The 16548-nt window shown below is 36.4% G+C and overlaps 1 protein-coding gene across 2 annotated transcripts in view; it reads right to left on the bottom strand.

The window, feature by feature from the left end:
* Positions 1-16548, bottom strand: part of SCN9A (sodium voltage-gated channel alpha subunit 9) — a 180572-nt gene that overhangs the window by 14854 nt on the left and 149170 nt on the right. For both annotated transcript variants that reach the window (XM_077154056.1, XM_077154055.1), the window contains exons 19-24: positions 13882-14036; positions 8850-9023; positions 5068-5190; positions 2203-2484; positions 1402-1455; positions 360-497 (exon numbers count right to left, since the gene is read on the bottom strand). In XM_077154056.1, the coding sequence (XP_077010171.1) occupies positions 360-497; positions 1402-1455; positions 2203-2484; positions 5068-5190; positions 8850-9023; positions 13882-14036 (926 nt within the window). The remainder of the gene's footprint in view (positions 1-359; positions 498-1401; positions 1456-2202; positions 2485-5067; positions 5191-8849; positions 9024-13881; positions 14037-16548) is intronic.

Consider the following 16548-nt stretch of genomic DNA (forward strand, 5'->3'; position numbering starts at 1 on the left):
TCAGGAACCATATCTTATATTGTCCCCCCACACCCCCCAGCACATACCATAGAGAACAGTGTCTCAGAACACAACAGAGTAACTACTAATGAATAAAATAATGCCTTAGTTTTCCTTAATTATTTAAGTCTTTCTGGGGAATACTGAAGAAAAGCTGAATTGATTTTGCTTTATAAAAATGAACTTGGAAATTTCTGTTGAAAGATGAAGGAAATGAAGTATATCTGTAATGGTAGACTGGTAAATTGTTTGAAAAATAAATGGCACTCTAATGAAAGGGAGTACTAACTGAATTTCACATAGTTTTTGGAAAAAAATTGTTCATTTCATTGCAATGAAGAAATACTTGAAATACTTATCTTCTTTTTCTGTTGGTTGAAATTATCTATGATGACACCAATGAACAGGTTCAAAGTGAAGAATGACCCGAAGATGATAAAGATGACAAAATAAATATACATGTAGAGGTTGTATTCATACCTGGGCTGCTTGTCTACCTATAAAATTAATAAATGTTAGCAGTATGTCGACAATAACATTCATTATACATTTTCTGGAACTTTTGACAAAATAATCCAAACAGTGCTATCCTAGGTCAGCTTTGATATTTCAGAAGCTATAGTGTTAATGAGGCTCAACCTAACTGTTCTTAAAAATTTGTTCAACATGCTGCAGGTATTTATTGTATGCATACTATGTACATAAATATAATCTTCAAATTACTATACATGGTCTAACTACATATGTTGTTCTTGTTTTCATATTGGTAGGACAATTTAGTAAGTAAATGACTGAAAGTATGTTTTTTATTTCCAGAAGGAACTGTAGAAGAGATGATATCATATTGATATAAATTTTGCTGATGCTCTTTCATTAGGTTGCAGAAATGTCTTCACTGGGTTTTGTGATGATATGAGCTAGCCAGCTGTCTTCAAAATTTCTTGGGGTGGAATTTATTTTTCATAAACTCTCCCAAGGCACTTCAAAATATAAAAACAATAAAAACTGTGAACAAAAGGCTATTTCATTTTTCCTCTGGTAAACTAATATTTACTGAGCACAGTGCTGTCCGGTGTTGTTCTTGGCATTTTTTATTGGATCTGCTATAAAGTATGGATTGAGTTATTTTCTGTTTAACACGAGAATAAACTAAGGCTGGACGAGGTAAAGTACCTTGCTCAAAGTCAGCTGCATAGCTTGTACGTGGTAGAGCCAGAATTTAAGACAGGCCCTCTCTGTTTACTTCCAAATGCTGTATTCTTAATCACTAGGCTACAATCAGATGGAAATTCTTCAACTGTCGGTACATACAGAACACTCCTTGGAGCCACAGTTTGAAAACCACTCAAGTAAGAAACTTCTAACAATTATAGATTTTAGTGTAGGTTAACCAATACTTACATTAACAGAATCAACTGCTGCATACATAATGTCCATCCATCCCTTAAATGTTGCCTGCAAATATAACATTTATAGAATCTGAATGCAGAGCTCATACTGCAAATGGACATAAATGTACATTAGCTTGTTTTACTTTACGTTAAACGATATTAGTAAGCGTTGCTGTATTTCAAAGTGCCAACTTAGTGTAAAGTTGCCATGCTAAAAAAACAAACCATGCATTCCAAACAATATTCTAAATCTTAGGACCATAAAATTATTTCCAAACTGTTAAAATTGTCTCTGAATTTTGCACATGAACTTTTCTTCTGCAGAGGTGGAGGGAAAGTTTATGAATAAGGCAGGAAACATTTTTCTCCATGTCTTAAGGATTCTCTCTGATAATGAGAAGTCCCCTCTCAGTCCCATATAATGTAAAAATGACAGTCCCAAAAGTAAGTATTTATTTTTGTAGCAATATTCAGGTAGTGCCATGGTTGGCTCCAAATGACACCAAAAAAAATTATGTATTGGTTGAGCACGGTGGCAGAGTTCTTGCCTGCCATGCCAGAGACTCGGGTTTGATTCCCATGTAAAAAAAAAAAAAAAGAATTGATTTTTTTTCTTCTTTTATGTAGTAAAAATAAAGATGTATTAACTCATGTTTACAGGCACAAGCTCTAAGAAACAACTTCTGTTTTTAAAATCAGAAAGTACTTTATGACTTCTAATTAACTGATTATGTGGATATTTGAATAATGTCTTAGGTCTTTCATACAGTTTCCATTAAAATACGAAACATTTCTGGCAAAGGTCACTTACAACTTGCAGCAGAGACAGGTAGCCAAGTCCGACGTTATCAAAATTCACTTTCAGGTTTTTCCATCGCACGTTCTGACTGCCATTCATAAGGGCAAAACAATCGGAACGGTTTTCAACCAGACTTAAAGAAACCCGTGATCCATCAGTGGTGTTAACGCACTCATAGAACTTGCCAGCAAACAAATTTACTCCCATGATGCTAAATATTAGCCAGAATATAAGACACACAAGCAGCACATTCATGATGGAAGGAATCGCTCCTATGAGGGCATTCACAACCACCTAATGTTCAAAAGAAAGAAAAGAACGATTACTAGTAAAAATGTTAAATGGGCAACATTAATGAAATACAGTGCAGTTATTATAGAAATTAGAAAATCTACCCTTAAATGTTTATGCCATCAAATCAAGCAACTAACATGTTTACTGAATGCCTCCGATAAGCCCAGCAGTGTGCCAAGCAAGACAAAATGAGACCAGAGCTCTGGCATCAATGAGTTTATAATGATTCAAGGATAAACGATTAATATGCAGTAACACTACTAGCAGAAATACAAGGCAGTGCTGAACAAAATAGTAAGGCAGCTTGAGTAAATGAAGATATCAATAAAAATAATGAACTAAAAACCTGCTATTGGGAAGCTGAAGTCATAAAATCTACACATTTTGGAAAAGAGTAAAAATGTATAAATGATAATGAATAAAGGCTAAAGCTTTGTGTTTTTAGAATTACTGCCACTAAAGATTCTCCAGATAGAGCCACTCTTGGTGAATCTTAGCTGGAGTTAAGATAGGGAGTCATTTTCCCATTGAGATTTAGCTGATTCTTCCAGTTGTGTGACATGTGGATTCAGTTAAGACCTTTGGGTCATGGTGGGTCTGTTTCCTCATCTGCAAAATGAGAGCAAGCTCTTCAAATTTATTATTCTAACTCTAAAAATGCTTTATATGTAAGTCAGGCTAAATATAGACTATGCTGGCCTCGGGTAAAACAAAAGCGAGGACAGTTTATCATAAATACTTGCTTTATTTCTGCTTTTTAGCGTTGCCACTGCTATTCATTATCAAACCCTCAATGGAGGGTTTGCTCAATAAAAGGGCAGTTACAAAATAATAAATATTTGCTACTTCATCAGGACCAATCATTCTGTTAAATTTTAAGTTTCCTGTATTTAATACAGGAAGTTGGTTCCTGATTTTGAAGTAGAATTTCAGACTAAACATGTCAAGTGCATTAATTCATTTATTCTTCAAAACAATCCTGCAGCATGGTTAATAAAATATAATTAGATATATTTGCCCCTCCAAATGTATTAAAACACTCACTTGCATCCAATTCTCCTGTATTATAGGTAAAGGGCACTGTGCCAACAGTATAAAATAATAGGCGAATTAGTGGATTTCTATGGAGAAGCATGAAAATGCAGTATAGAGTATACTAGAGTCCAGGGACCAATCATCAGTTCTGGGTAGGTGGTAACATTCTATTCTCAAAAAACAAAATTAATGACAACGAATTCTAACACCATCTTCCCACATATAGTGGCCTTGTAATATTTCAATTATTTTTTTCATAATGAGTATTTAGGAAAAAAATTACAGTATCATAATGTCTCTTTCACACTTGAACCCCATTATATACTGGAAACACTAATTAGGAGAGGTTACAGTCATAGTTAGGTTCGCAGACAAAACAACGAAGATCTGCTAGCATGAAAGATCTCAAATGTTCCCCTTGAGGGCTTGTTAAAACATATATTGCTGGACCCCATGGTAGCTTCTACTGCAGTAGGTGTGGGTTGGGGCTTGCTCATTTACATTTCTAATGTTTCCTGACGATGCTGGACAGAGGGCCACTCTTTGGGAACCACTGAGCCAGACTGATCTGCATGTTAAATTGCTCAGACACTACAATAGAGAGGCAGTCAGGGAAACAAGGAACTCACATACAATTAATGGGGGTTTACTTGTCTGAATGCAGAGGAAGGATGCCTAATTATAGCTGATGGTGAATAGAGAAAGCAATTAAAAAATTGAGACATAAAGTACTAGTAGGTGTTTGTCTGCCATATTGATGGATTAGAGTGCAGGCAGGGCAGGGGGGAGCATTCCAGGGTGAGTGAACAACTGAGGCATGAGAGAGCAGGTATAAATGTGGAGAATAAGAGATGTGAGGAGAGTAACAGAAATGAGGACATGCACTGTACAGAAGATAAGATCACTGCCCTACAGGTGTTTCATGAAGGAGCTGTTGGTTTACTGTGGTTTAAAGTTAGGCAGCTGGAAGCTCTTATTTTTTTTTCTAAATCTCTCTCTTTCTGTACTATGCAGCCCTGTAAAAATTAACTCTCTGACTCTTGCTTTTATCAAGTGTAATTTCGAGATAATTCCACTTACTTTGTAACAATATTATAGGGAAATAAAATCACTTCCCTGTCTTTTCTTTATGCTCCCTACCCAGGGTGGCTCCTTTCACAAATATTTGAGCACGTGATACAGGCAAGGCCTTGATTATCTGTATATGAGAGATGGTGTCTGACTAAAAATATTCCCTTCACTTGACTTTTCTTAGCATGGGAAAACTTTCCATTTAAAAAGTGAAAATTCACTTATTTGGATCATTCTATTGCCTAATAACATTAAATGAAGCATTACTGCATTTGATTGAATTTCTTTGTTAAAAAATATGTACTGAAATAATGTTTATACACATATACACAAGTAATTCATATATAAATTGATATGTATTATATATGTATGTGCAAAATATAAATAGTTCATAATTTTGACATATACTTTTTTCCCCCTATTTTATAACCCGTTTACAAAATAGGCACATTATTGAGAAGTTTAGTATTTTCTTACCCTCATCCCTTCAAACCTAGATAAGGCTCTTAGAGGTCTTAAAGCTCTAAGTGTCCGGAGCGATTTAATGGGGCCAAGATCTGAGTAGCCAAGGGTGTATGCTACTAAAGTAACCAAAGACACCTACAAAAAAAAAAAAAATTTTAATTAGTTGTTTCAATGAAATGATAATGCATAAAGAGAAAATACACTTTCAAAGCTCACTAAAAGCAACTCAACAAGAATGATATAATTTTATATATCAAGTTATCTAAGACATTGCCTAAAAATAATGGGTTGGTGGGTGCTTTTGTAAGGAACTAGATTTAAAAGATTATTAACCAAAATAAGAAGAAATTGTAGAAGGAAAACAGATTCTATCTTATAATAGAAATCACATATAATCGTTTCATATTTTATAAGTTTATACACTTATTAAGTTTCAAAATTTGATTAGAGTAACTATCAAAATTTTAATTGCAATAAAAGCTAGTGGGTGCGAGGGTAGTTCAGTGGTAGAATTCTCACCTGCCATACAGGAGACCTGGGTTTGATTCCTGGGCCATGCACTTCCCAGACAAAGAAACCAACAAAAACAAACAAATTCAACAAATGGTGCCTCAATAATGGGGTACTCATATGGAAAAAGAATGAAGTGTGATCCCGCCATATAGTATACAAAAAAAAAAGCAAAACAAAAAACAAAACCCAGAGCACAACAAAATATGTGATTCTGAAGCTAAGTTACAAAGGTGTGGCGCCCATACATCAATTTAGGCTAAATTGCCCTAAAGAACACCTAGGGCAATATATAAGATTCTGCAAAGGTTCCATCTGCTAGGGTGACTTTCCAGAAACCTAAAACCTCCAGAAGGTTCCCTGGACCAGGTAAGTCCTAAAACCTAGAGGGCCCAGCCTGTCCAGAACATCAGATAGTTCCATCTCCCTACCCCATATTAGTGACAGCCCCTTCCAAATGAAAAAGTTAGAATGGGCATAGCCCAAATACTCCATAAGGGTTTGAGAAAGATCAAAGCTGATGTGGAGCTATACAGAGAAGGTAGGGTTCAACAAAAGAATATGAGTGCTGAATCATTGTATTGATATTTCTTTTAGTCTCCAGTATCTTAGAGGAGCTAGAAGTAAAAACATAAAAGTGTAGAATTGTAACCCATACCAAACTCCGAAATCTGTTCTACAACTAATTGCTGCATTGTGCTTTGAAACGTATTGCTTTTTGTATGTAAGTTATTTTATCACAGAAAAGAAAAAAAAAAGCTGTGATGATAAAAAAAATATGTATTCCTTCTAGCCTCCAATGTTCTGGAGGAGTTACAGTACAGATCCGAAATGATGGCATGGTAGCACGTGACGAACTCTGGGATCTGTTCTGTAACTACTTGTTGAGGAGTCCTTTGAAAACTATTGCTTTTTTCTTTCTTTGCTTTGTATATATGTTTACTATACAATAAAAAAAATACACTAGTCACAATGATCATGACCAATAGTTAACAGAAACTTGTATTCTTAACATAAATTACCTCAGAAAAAATCATGGAGAAAGAAAATCAATACACATTTTAGTAACCAAGCAATGAGCTCCTCAGTGACCTTAGGTCTGGATCTGTGAATGCATTCAGTTTCTCAGTAAGTGCCTTCCGAAGTAATCACCTGTTTCAAATCATAAGTAGCTGGAGACAATCTCAGCTATGCAGTTCATTATGGATTAAAGTAGCGACTAAGAGATTTAAGTTGCTTAGAAAAGATGGAAGCATCTGAGAATCAATTTCTGTAATTTTAAGTATTTAAGGAGTAGAAAAATTAATTGCTTACAAGTTCTCTGATGTTGCTGCCATCAAAGACAAGTCAATTCATATTTAAAGCAGGATATGTGGAAATGTTTGTCTTCCTACAGTTCTGAATGTCTCAATAAACATAACATTACTGTTTCTTTTTTAATTCCTCAAATGATCCATTCAGCAGAATGAATTTTCCCTCATATCAATCTTAAATTTCATCCAGTCCTTCTGGTCCATTATTTTTCACTTCATTACACTTAAAAATCCATTATTTTCCACTTTATACCAAAAAAATGCTACCTTTGTAATCAGAAAAAGATAAAGTCTTCAAATGTGTGTTATAATTTGAGTAGTACCTAAGGAAGTGATAGACTTGTTCTCTAATCACTAAGTTTTTTGATATTGAAGATTATGTGTGCATATTATTGAGAAAACTACAACTCTAGTCTGTAGCTGAGTAGAATACATATATACATACACATACATGCATACATACATACATATACATATATATTGGTGCATATACACATGTATGCATCTATTTATCTAGCTATCTGTTATGGCAATCCATGTGGCCCCTCAAAGTACATGTTCGAATATTAACCCCAGGTCCTGTAAATGTGAAATATTTGTAAATAGGATCTTAAAGACATTATTAGTTAACATGAGGCCTAAATGGATTAGGGTGGACCCTTAAGCCAATATGACTGATGTCCTTAAAAGCAGAAGAAATTTGGACACAAAACAAAAAGAGAGAGAGAGATGGCGATATGACGGAGGCAGAGATTGGGTTATGCCACAAGCCAAGATCGTCACCGATTGCAGACTACACACAGAAGCCAAGGGAGAGGCATGGAACATATTCTCCCCTTTAAGAGGAAGCATGCGGGCAGTGTGATGGTGGCTCAGTGGCAGAATTCTTGCCTGTCATGCTGGAGACTGGAGTTCTTTTCCTCGTGCCTGCCCATGTCAAAAAAAAAGAGGAAGATGCTTCTGTTGATACCTTGATTTTCTAGAACCGTGACACAGTAAATTGTTAAAGTCAACTAGTATGTGGTGATCTGAGTCTCACTTTCTCTACCTGCCTATCATCTGTATCTCTACCTATGCATACATGTGTATATATGGAAATATATATGAACTGATGAGTAATGCTCAAATAAGTCTAAAAGAATCAAGACGCCTGCAGGAACCAGAGAAGTCCACCATCTAAACCTCAAACCTACGTAAATCAGTGGTTCTCAGTCCTGAACACACAAGGAAACTTCTGCCGTCTGCAGGGCCCAACTCCGGGAGTTTCTGATTCAGTGGGTCCTGAGAAGTTGCTTTCCTATCAAGTTCCCATCTAGGTGATGCTGATGCTGCTAGGACTGTTTGAGAAAAATGGTTCTAAATAAATTTCTCAGTTTTGGATAAATTAAAAAAAAACCCATCCCCCATCCTCTCATCCCTAGATCTTTATCTCCACTGAAAAGAATATTTGGTGGAGGTTTACTCTGTTTCATGTTATAAATAAAAACATTTTTAAACCTTTTTGTTTTCAAAATAGTAAGGAATACTTCCTATGGAATATTTCAAGTTATACACCTTCTGAAATTCTGAAACATACTCCCAAACAGGATGATACACTGAATAAGTATCACCAGTTCAGATTTTCAAATACAAGACAAAATAATTTCCCTTATAAGCAGTCATACCTCTTTCTTAATTTAAAATAAATTTAACTCTACTTGTACATTTTTATTTCTTAAGCAGGTGATGACAGGTATGTATGAGATAATATTTTTAAAGGCTTTTAAGTATCAAATATTTTATAATGATTTCTTATAGACTCAATCGTATTTAAAGGTTGAGGAAAAAAACAACCTACATTCCTTCAATTTTTTTTCTTATTTTGGTTAACCTTCCTTTAAAATCTATTATATTACAAAAGCATGCATCTTACAGTGACTTTTTTTCAGGACACTTTGAATTCTTTAAAAGAAAAATTCTCAAAATACCTACATCAACAATTAAGAAATCCAGCCAACACCAGGCATTGGTAAAATATGTTTTGTAACCATATGCTACCCATTTTAGCAGCATTTCCAGAATGAAGATATAAGTGAATATCTTGTCAGCATACTCCAGGATAATCTTGATGGTCTTTTTCTTTTCAATATATATATCTTCAAAAGCCTGTGGAAATAACATTCAAAATTTCTATTCATATACAACTTGGAACTTACAAAATATAATAAAAACAAGAAATAAAATTATGATCTCTGAAGTACAATACTGTTATGGGCCTGCCAACTTTCCTCTGATTCATAGTTACTGCATAACATTTAGTTCTAGCTTCTTCACCATTGTATCCTGCTGGTCACCAGATGTCAAGAGAGAGTACAAAAGAGCAAAATTACTTGCAGTCTTCTAAAAGGACCATGATGTCTGACAACTACAAGAATTCTCACCTTTATCTGACTCCCCTTCCTTCCCATTTCAAATTGGATAAGTCCTAGTAATTTTTCAGGTGCAATTCTAGTGTCAGCCCCTCTTAGATAACTTTCTCAGCCTGCATGCTCCTCCACACCCACCAGTAGGGCTTAGGAATCTTTCCTTCAGCCCTCATATGTTTGTGTACCCTCAGTTAACTAGCACTGTCTCAAGAACATAGCAGGAAGCTAGGAAGTGTTTGCTTAATGAATGACTTAAGCAGCTTAATGGGGCTATAGAATACAGAGGGTGGTTTCTTCCTTTGAATTCTGCACCCATATTTTATCAATCTTCAAAAGCTTCAGTTCTACAAACCACTGCTGAATTCATTCCATGACTGTAACATCTCTTATACTCTTTAAGATTGTTAATTGACTAGCAGTGATTTTGTGCTCATAGCTACAAGTCCCGTGGGACATAATCTGAATGACCCTAAAGACTTGAGTTCATTAAAAGCACAGATGGTGAATTGCCAACTACACAGGCCTAAGGCACTAGGATGGTATCATTGAGGTTTAAAGACCATTCACCTTAATTGGAGAAAATGAAAGTAAAAGGACCTGTATCATTAGTGGTTCACACTACATTACCCTATCCACAATCATGGGTTGTATCTTTCTTTATTCTTAGTCCAAATTCTGCTATACTTTAAAAATTAACCTTGGCACATCTGCAAACTGTTGCTATCAAAATTGAATGTCTATCACCTGAGACTCAGAGTCAGAGCTCTGAAGCTACGAAAGTAGGCAGTACCCCATAAAGGAACTATTTAAAAAGTTGAAAAAGGGTTCAGACATTGAGGAGAGATATGAATGAAGCTGATCTGGATAGGACTAAGGTATATCAGAATACAAGGTAAAGGATGATATCATCCATATCTTAAAACCTTCAACTTCTGTGTGAGACTAAAGGGAGAGATGTTTATTTGGTGCAAAAGTTATATTTTGGATAGTGCATTTCATAATTTAATGTGTATGGTCAGTTTAATTGAACACCATAAGTACAGGGAATTCTGAATAGGACACGAGATTTTGTTGGTTTGTCCAGGTTAGTATGATGCCCCAATACATCCCAGAGTGATTTCGACAGTGAATAAAGAAGTATTTGCAAAGTCCCCTTAGGGGAATGGGGAGAAAGGGGGAAAGAGTCAACTTCCCCATTTGGAGAATTTCTGGTACTCTCATAAGCAGTGGGGACAACCAAATCAATAGGCCGAGCCCCTGATCTTGGGGTTTGTCCCTATGAAACTTATTCCTGCAAAGGATAGGCTAAGCCTATTTAAAATTAGGCCTAAGAGTCACCCCCAGAGAACTTCTTTTGTTGTTCAGATATGGCCTCTCTCTCTAAGCCAACACTGCAAGTGAACCCACTATCCTCCCCTTCTATGTGAGAAATGATTCCTGGAGGTGTAAATCTCCCTGGCAAAGTGGGACAGAAATCCTGGGATGAGGTGGCACCCAGCATCAAGGAACTGAGAAAACTTTCTTGACCAAAAAGGGGAAAGAGAGAAATCAGACACAATAAACTGTCAGTTGCTGAGAGATTTCAAACAGAGTTGAGAGATTATCCTAGAGGTTATTCTTATACATTATATAGATATCCCATTTCAGTTTATGGTATATTTGAGTGGCTAAAGGGAAGTACCTGAAACTGTAGAACTGTGTTCCAGTAGCCTTGTTTCTTGAAGATGGTTGCATTAAGATATAATATTTACAATGTGACTGTGTGATTGTGAAAACCTTGTGTCTGATGCTCCCTTTATCTAGGATATGGACAAATGAGTAAAAAATATGGATAAAAAAATAAATCATAGGGGAACAAAAGTTAAAATATATTAGGTAGATAGAAATACTAGTGGTCAATGAAAGGGAGGGATAAAGGGTGTGGTATGTATGAGTTTTTTCTTTTTTCTCTTCATTTCTTTTTCTGGAGTGATGCATATGTCCTAAAAAATGATCACGGTAATGAATACACAGCTATGTGATGATATTATGAGCCAGTGATTGTACACCATGAATGGAATGTGTGAAGGTTAAGAATGTTTGTGTTTGTGTGTTGTTTTATCAATAAAAATATTTTTTAAATATTGAATGTCCAGAAAGAACAGACAGACCTATTAAGATGCAAAAAGAAGGTTCCAACAGTTGACAGGTTCTGAGGGTCAGTGGAACTGAGATGCAGGGGCAGAATTCCAGCCTTCAAGATTTTCTTGTCCTTTTCCTCCAAGTTCTGGAGGAATCAGGTAAACTCATAAACAGAAACTATGACAATCACTCAATCCTTGAAATGCAAAGAAAAGGGAGGGGAGAGTCCTGTTCCCAGAATTGGGAGACAAGGTCAGAGCAGGGCCAGCAGCAAGTCTCAACTCTGAGAAGCAATGACCCTGGCTGAGTATGCCCTTCTCTGACTGGCTCCAGAGCCTGGAACAGGACTCAGCCTACAGGAGCCCTAGCTTTCGGGACTGAGGCTATGGTGAGGGGGTAGGGAGCAAGGTCGTTACATGAGTTCTACCTGGTTTGGGGCTTAGGCTTTGCTGCTACTCATTTCAGTTACTACTCATTTATTTCTATTTGAGTAGAACCACCACACAGTAGAAAGTTTTTGATCTTAGACATAATTTATAGCTCTGATATTTACTAGCGGTCAGACCTTAAGCAAAGCAACTTGTTAAATAAACTTTGTACCTGGCTTCCTCATTGGTAAAAATAGGAAATAACCAAAATCTCATAGAGTTGTTTGAAAATCAAGTGAGATGACATTTAAAGAGCTTGAATCACAATAACTATATAAATAATGATAGATATTACTGCAGGTATTTTAAAAATTTGGCTTCATTGGTAAACTATGAATAAAAACATCAGCTTCTTGAAGGGCCTTGCCTTTTCTTTCTCATATGGATTATTTTAATTTCAGTTTTGAGATCCCTTCTCCCAAAATTCCTCTTTCTTTTTAAACACTTTGGCTAAGGGGTTACCTTAAACTTTTCTTTAACTTTCTTGAAAACTCCTTGGAAAGTCTCAGTCACAACTGTGACTCAGCATGGAATAAACTTCCTTAGGTATTGGCAACACAGATAAAGCAGACACAATTTTGTATGTCCCTACTTGTATTCCACCAGTCTTATGTATCCTTTTCTTATTATCTCTTTTTTTTGGGAGATATGAGACTTTCTAGGTGAGGCAATCCACTGCAGGCCCTGAGCATTCCTATACATTCTTGCTGAGTATGTCAAGAATGCAAACCTTGACTGTGCCTTCAACAGAGCATTTCCCAGGGTTATGTTGCAGCAAACAACCTTGAGGGATAAAGTTGTGTCTTCTCTGGGACAAACAGCAGGACTGCTTAGTACTTACAATACAAGACTGGGTTGCCCAAGCCTAGTGTTTCTCAACTGTGATGTCAACTCATGATGGATGTGTGTGGACCAGTCATGTGTATCCGTATTGTCCTCCTTGGGACTCAGGGCAAGGTCAATCAATAGGAACATACTGAAATGCATGCTGCTTCCTTTTAAAGCTCTAAAGTCTCATATCTTCTGCCAGAATCCATGAAACAGTAATAGCCTAACATTTTATATTGCAAAAAAGAATATCAAACCCCAGACCCACAGGACTGTCTATTAGGCAATTATCAAGTTCTTGGATATTTGAATATTTGGTTTTAGTATAGTTGAATTCCTAGTGGTATCTCAAACTGCTGTGCTTCTAATGGCCCATTTCTCGTGGTGTCAGCAGGACAGAAAAACAAATAAGAAAAGGTTCAGGGAGTTCTTAGCTTTTCTGGATCCCTTTCTACCCTAGAGAAAATATTCAACATATCTACAAGAATGAAAAACTCATCCAATGCTCATCCAAAAATACAATCTATTTTCCTTATAATAAAATGCAAGGTACTTCATGGCTGACATTGCCTACCTCTCACATAGGACACAAATCTGGCCACCATCCTCCTCCCAATACTTGTTTTTTTTCTCCCCAACACTCTGGACAGTTCAGCAACTTTCGATTTCTTGAATATCTCATGCTGTTTCACGCCTCCTTACCACAGTACTTGTTCTTCTCAGCCCACCTTGTCTGAACAGAGAATTCCTATTCATCTTTTCAGACCTTGGAAAGACCTCATCTAACTTGGTAAACCTTTTCTGATGCCCCATTAGACAAATATCTTTACTTCAGAACCAGTTCTGTAACCGCTTGTTTGTGTATCTTTCTTCACCAGAGCTCTTTGATTTCCTTGAGGTGATGCCTGGATCTTAACTCATCTTTGCACTCAAAGCTGCAAAAATAATACCTGGCATGTAACAGGTGTTCACTAAATAGTTACTGAGCTACATTGAAATGTCATCCTTGATACTAATCACAGGGCTAGATTCTTTGGTAAAACAACTTGCCATGACATTTTCTTTTTTTTTTTTTTTGGCATGGTCAGGGAATCAAACCCGAGTGTCCAGGGTGACAGGCAAGAATCCTGCCACTGAGCCACTGTTTGCCATGATATTTTTATCTTCTTAGTTCATTAAAGAAAAAAATCAATTTCTTGATTCAGGCGTGAGCTCACTTACCAGGGCTCCGCTGCTGAGCAGGATCATGAGAACAATGAAGCTTTCAAACCAACTGTGCTCGACTATCCGGTAGCAGGTTTTCCTTATGTTCCACCATATTTTTCCTTTCCCTGACTCTATGTTAACTTGGCAGCATGGGAACCTCCGTACACAACCTGGCAAAAAAGGCACAGACGTAAAATCTTCATATTCAGAATAAATAAAATGCTTAAAATACATTAATGTAAAATTTTCCCTGTGATACTGCCTCAATCAAGTAATTTCTTAGGCTTATACCTCTAGTTTCAGATAATTTAAGTTTGAGAAAAATTTCCCCCCTCCCTACCCTCTTTCTCAGACTCTCTTTCAACCACTCCCTCAGCATGGCTACTTTCTATATGGGCTTCCGAAAGAGCTCGGATGTGCTGCCTTCATCTCATAACCCTCCATGGTATTTTCTTAACACTTGCCAGTTACTGGTAACTTTAAAAAAATCTATTCTCATTTTCTATAATTCTCTGGTTTCTTGTTGGTCTCCTCTACAGTGTTTAACTCACTTTTTTTTTTGGCATGAGAATTGAGCCCGGGTCTCTGGCATGGCAGGTGAGAACTCTGCCACTGAGCCACTGTTGCACTGCCCTTACACATGCTCTTTTCTTTTTTTTTTTTTATTTAAATCACTTTTTAAAAAATTATTACAATTCTAATACAGTACCTAAAGCACAGTGATCATTCAATAATTATTTGCTATACAAATAAATGAATGAATGAGCTGAACTCAAGTCAGAGGACAAAATGCATTTCAAAGTATTCCCAGTTGTCAGAGAAATTTACTTTGATGTGGATTTAAGCTACAATTTTCGGATGCTTCTGCTATTCAAGAAAACATTATTTGAGAAACACTGTTCTAAGTAATATTGTAAAAAATTACTAGAAATTTTATAAATTCTAATAAAATGTTATTAGAATTTCTTAAAACCAAGTTCAAAAGAAATAGATCTTGATGAGAAGATGTAGATGATATAGTTTCAAATATTCTAAGTTAAATGCAACTCTGACTTTGGAATTCTAGATATAAAAGACACTGCTATGAAAATTATAAAATTTTATTTAAAAATCACCAGTTTATTCATTCTTTAATTGATATTTACTTGTCCATTAAACATCTATTGAGTGTCTCCTATGTACGCAGCTATGTACATAGTTTTCCTCAGGGAACTTCTTTTGGTTTTGGTGAGGCAGAAATATATAGAAATAAATGATGATAACTGAATAAGAAAACTGAAATGATAAAGTTTCAGAGGTTATTTTGGTCATATGAACAAAGCCCATCTAACTTGGGAGTTTGTTCAGAAGGTGTGATCAGAGATTTCTTGGGATAGTGAATTGAATCAACATAGCTAAAAGAGCTTGGGTAGAATTCCAGGCTGAGGGCAGCAAAAACAAAACAAAAGATGTGTACAGGAATTAAAGTCAGCTCACAATTGTGATGAAAGCATAATGTGTACAGAGGCAGGAGTGAGAGAAGAGGTTAAAGGAATTGGTCTGATATAGAGCCATTTTCCCCATCTGTTATGGTTAAGTTTATGTGTCAACTTAGGCAGGTAATTGTGCCCAGGTGTCTGGTCAAGCAAGCACTGGCTTAACCATTACTGTGAAGATATTTTGTGGACTTAGATTATCAATAAGCTGATTGCATCTATGACTGATTACATCTACAGTGAACTAAGGACAATGTCTTCAGCAATGAGAGATATTTATTCTCATCAGTTGAAGGCTTTAAAAGGAGAAATGATGACAGCCACAATCAGAAGAGAGAATTTTCATTTCTCCTTCAGATAGCCAGCCTCTGCTGGGGAATTCATCAAAAATTCATCGAAGTTGCCACTTTGCAGCCTACCCTATGAAATTTGGACTCGTTCATCCCTTCAGTGGCATGACATACTTTTATAAAATCTCTTATTTCCAGGTCTCTCCTGTTGGTTCTGTTTCCCTAGAGAACCCTGACTAATATACCGTCTTCACAAGTTTGGTCTTTATCTTGTAGACACTGAGGAATACGTGAAGGTTGTAAGTAGGGACATGGCATAGGTGGATGGCAACTTAAAATAGATGTCTCTAACAGCTCTGAAGAGGATAGAATGGAAAGTGGGAAGAGATGGGGTGGGGATGAGGAAAGATAGAGCCAGAAAACCATTTAGAATTCTGTTTCGGTATCCCTGATAAGACAGAGAAGTGCTAGTTAGGAACTACAGCAAAAACAGATTCTGAACAAATTTGGCAGATCAAATCAGCAGAGTTTGGTGACTGATTGGATTTAGGATGTCAGGGAAAGAGAGAGGCCAGGACGACTGGGTGGACATCAGCAATGAAATGATCATCAGAGCATGAGCTGACTTGGGAGGTAATGAGTTTGCGATGCCTCTGAAACTTCTCAATACAGATATCCTGTAGACCTTTGGTACTATGAATCTGAAAATCAAGGAAAAAGTCTGATTAGAAAAGAATATGTGGGCATCATTAGCAAATATGTATCAGCTGAGATCAGGAGAGTTTCTGAGTTCATGCAGCAAAAGTATATAGAGTGAGAAGAGGAAAAGGCCAAGTCTGAAACATTCCAGAACACCAATATTCAAAGACAGAATTCATTAATGTTCTGGAGCCAGCTCATACCAGCTCATGAGAACT

The sequence above is a fragment of the Tamandua tetradactyla genome, chromosome 3 (genome assembly GCF_023851605.1).
Source record: "Tamandua tetradactyla isolate mTamTet1 chromosome 3, mTamTet1.pri, whole genome shotgun sequence".
In the NCBI taxonomy this organism is placed as follows: Eukaryota; Metazoa; Chordata; class Mammalia; order Pilosa; family Myrmecophagidae; genus Tamandua; species Tamandua tetradactyla.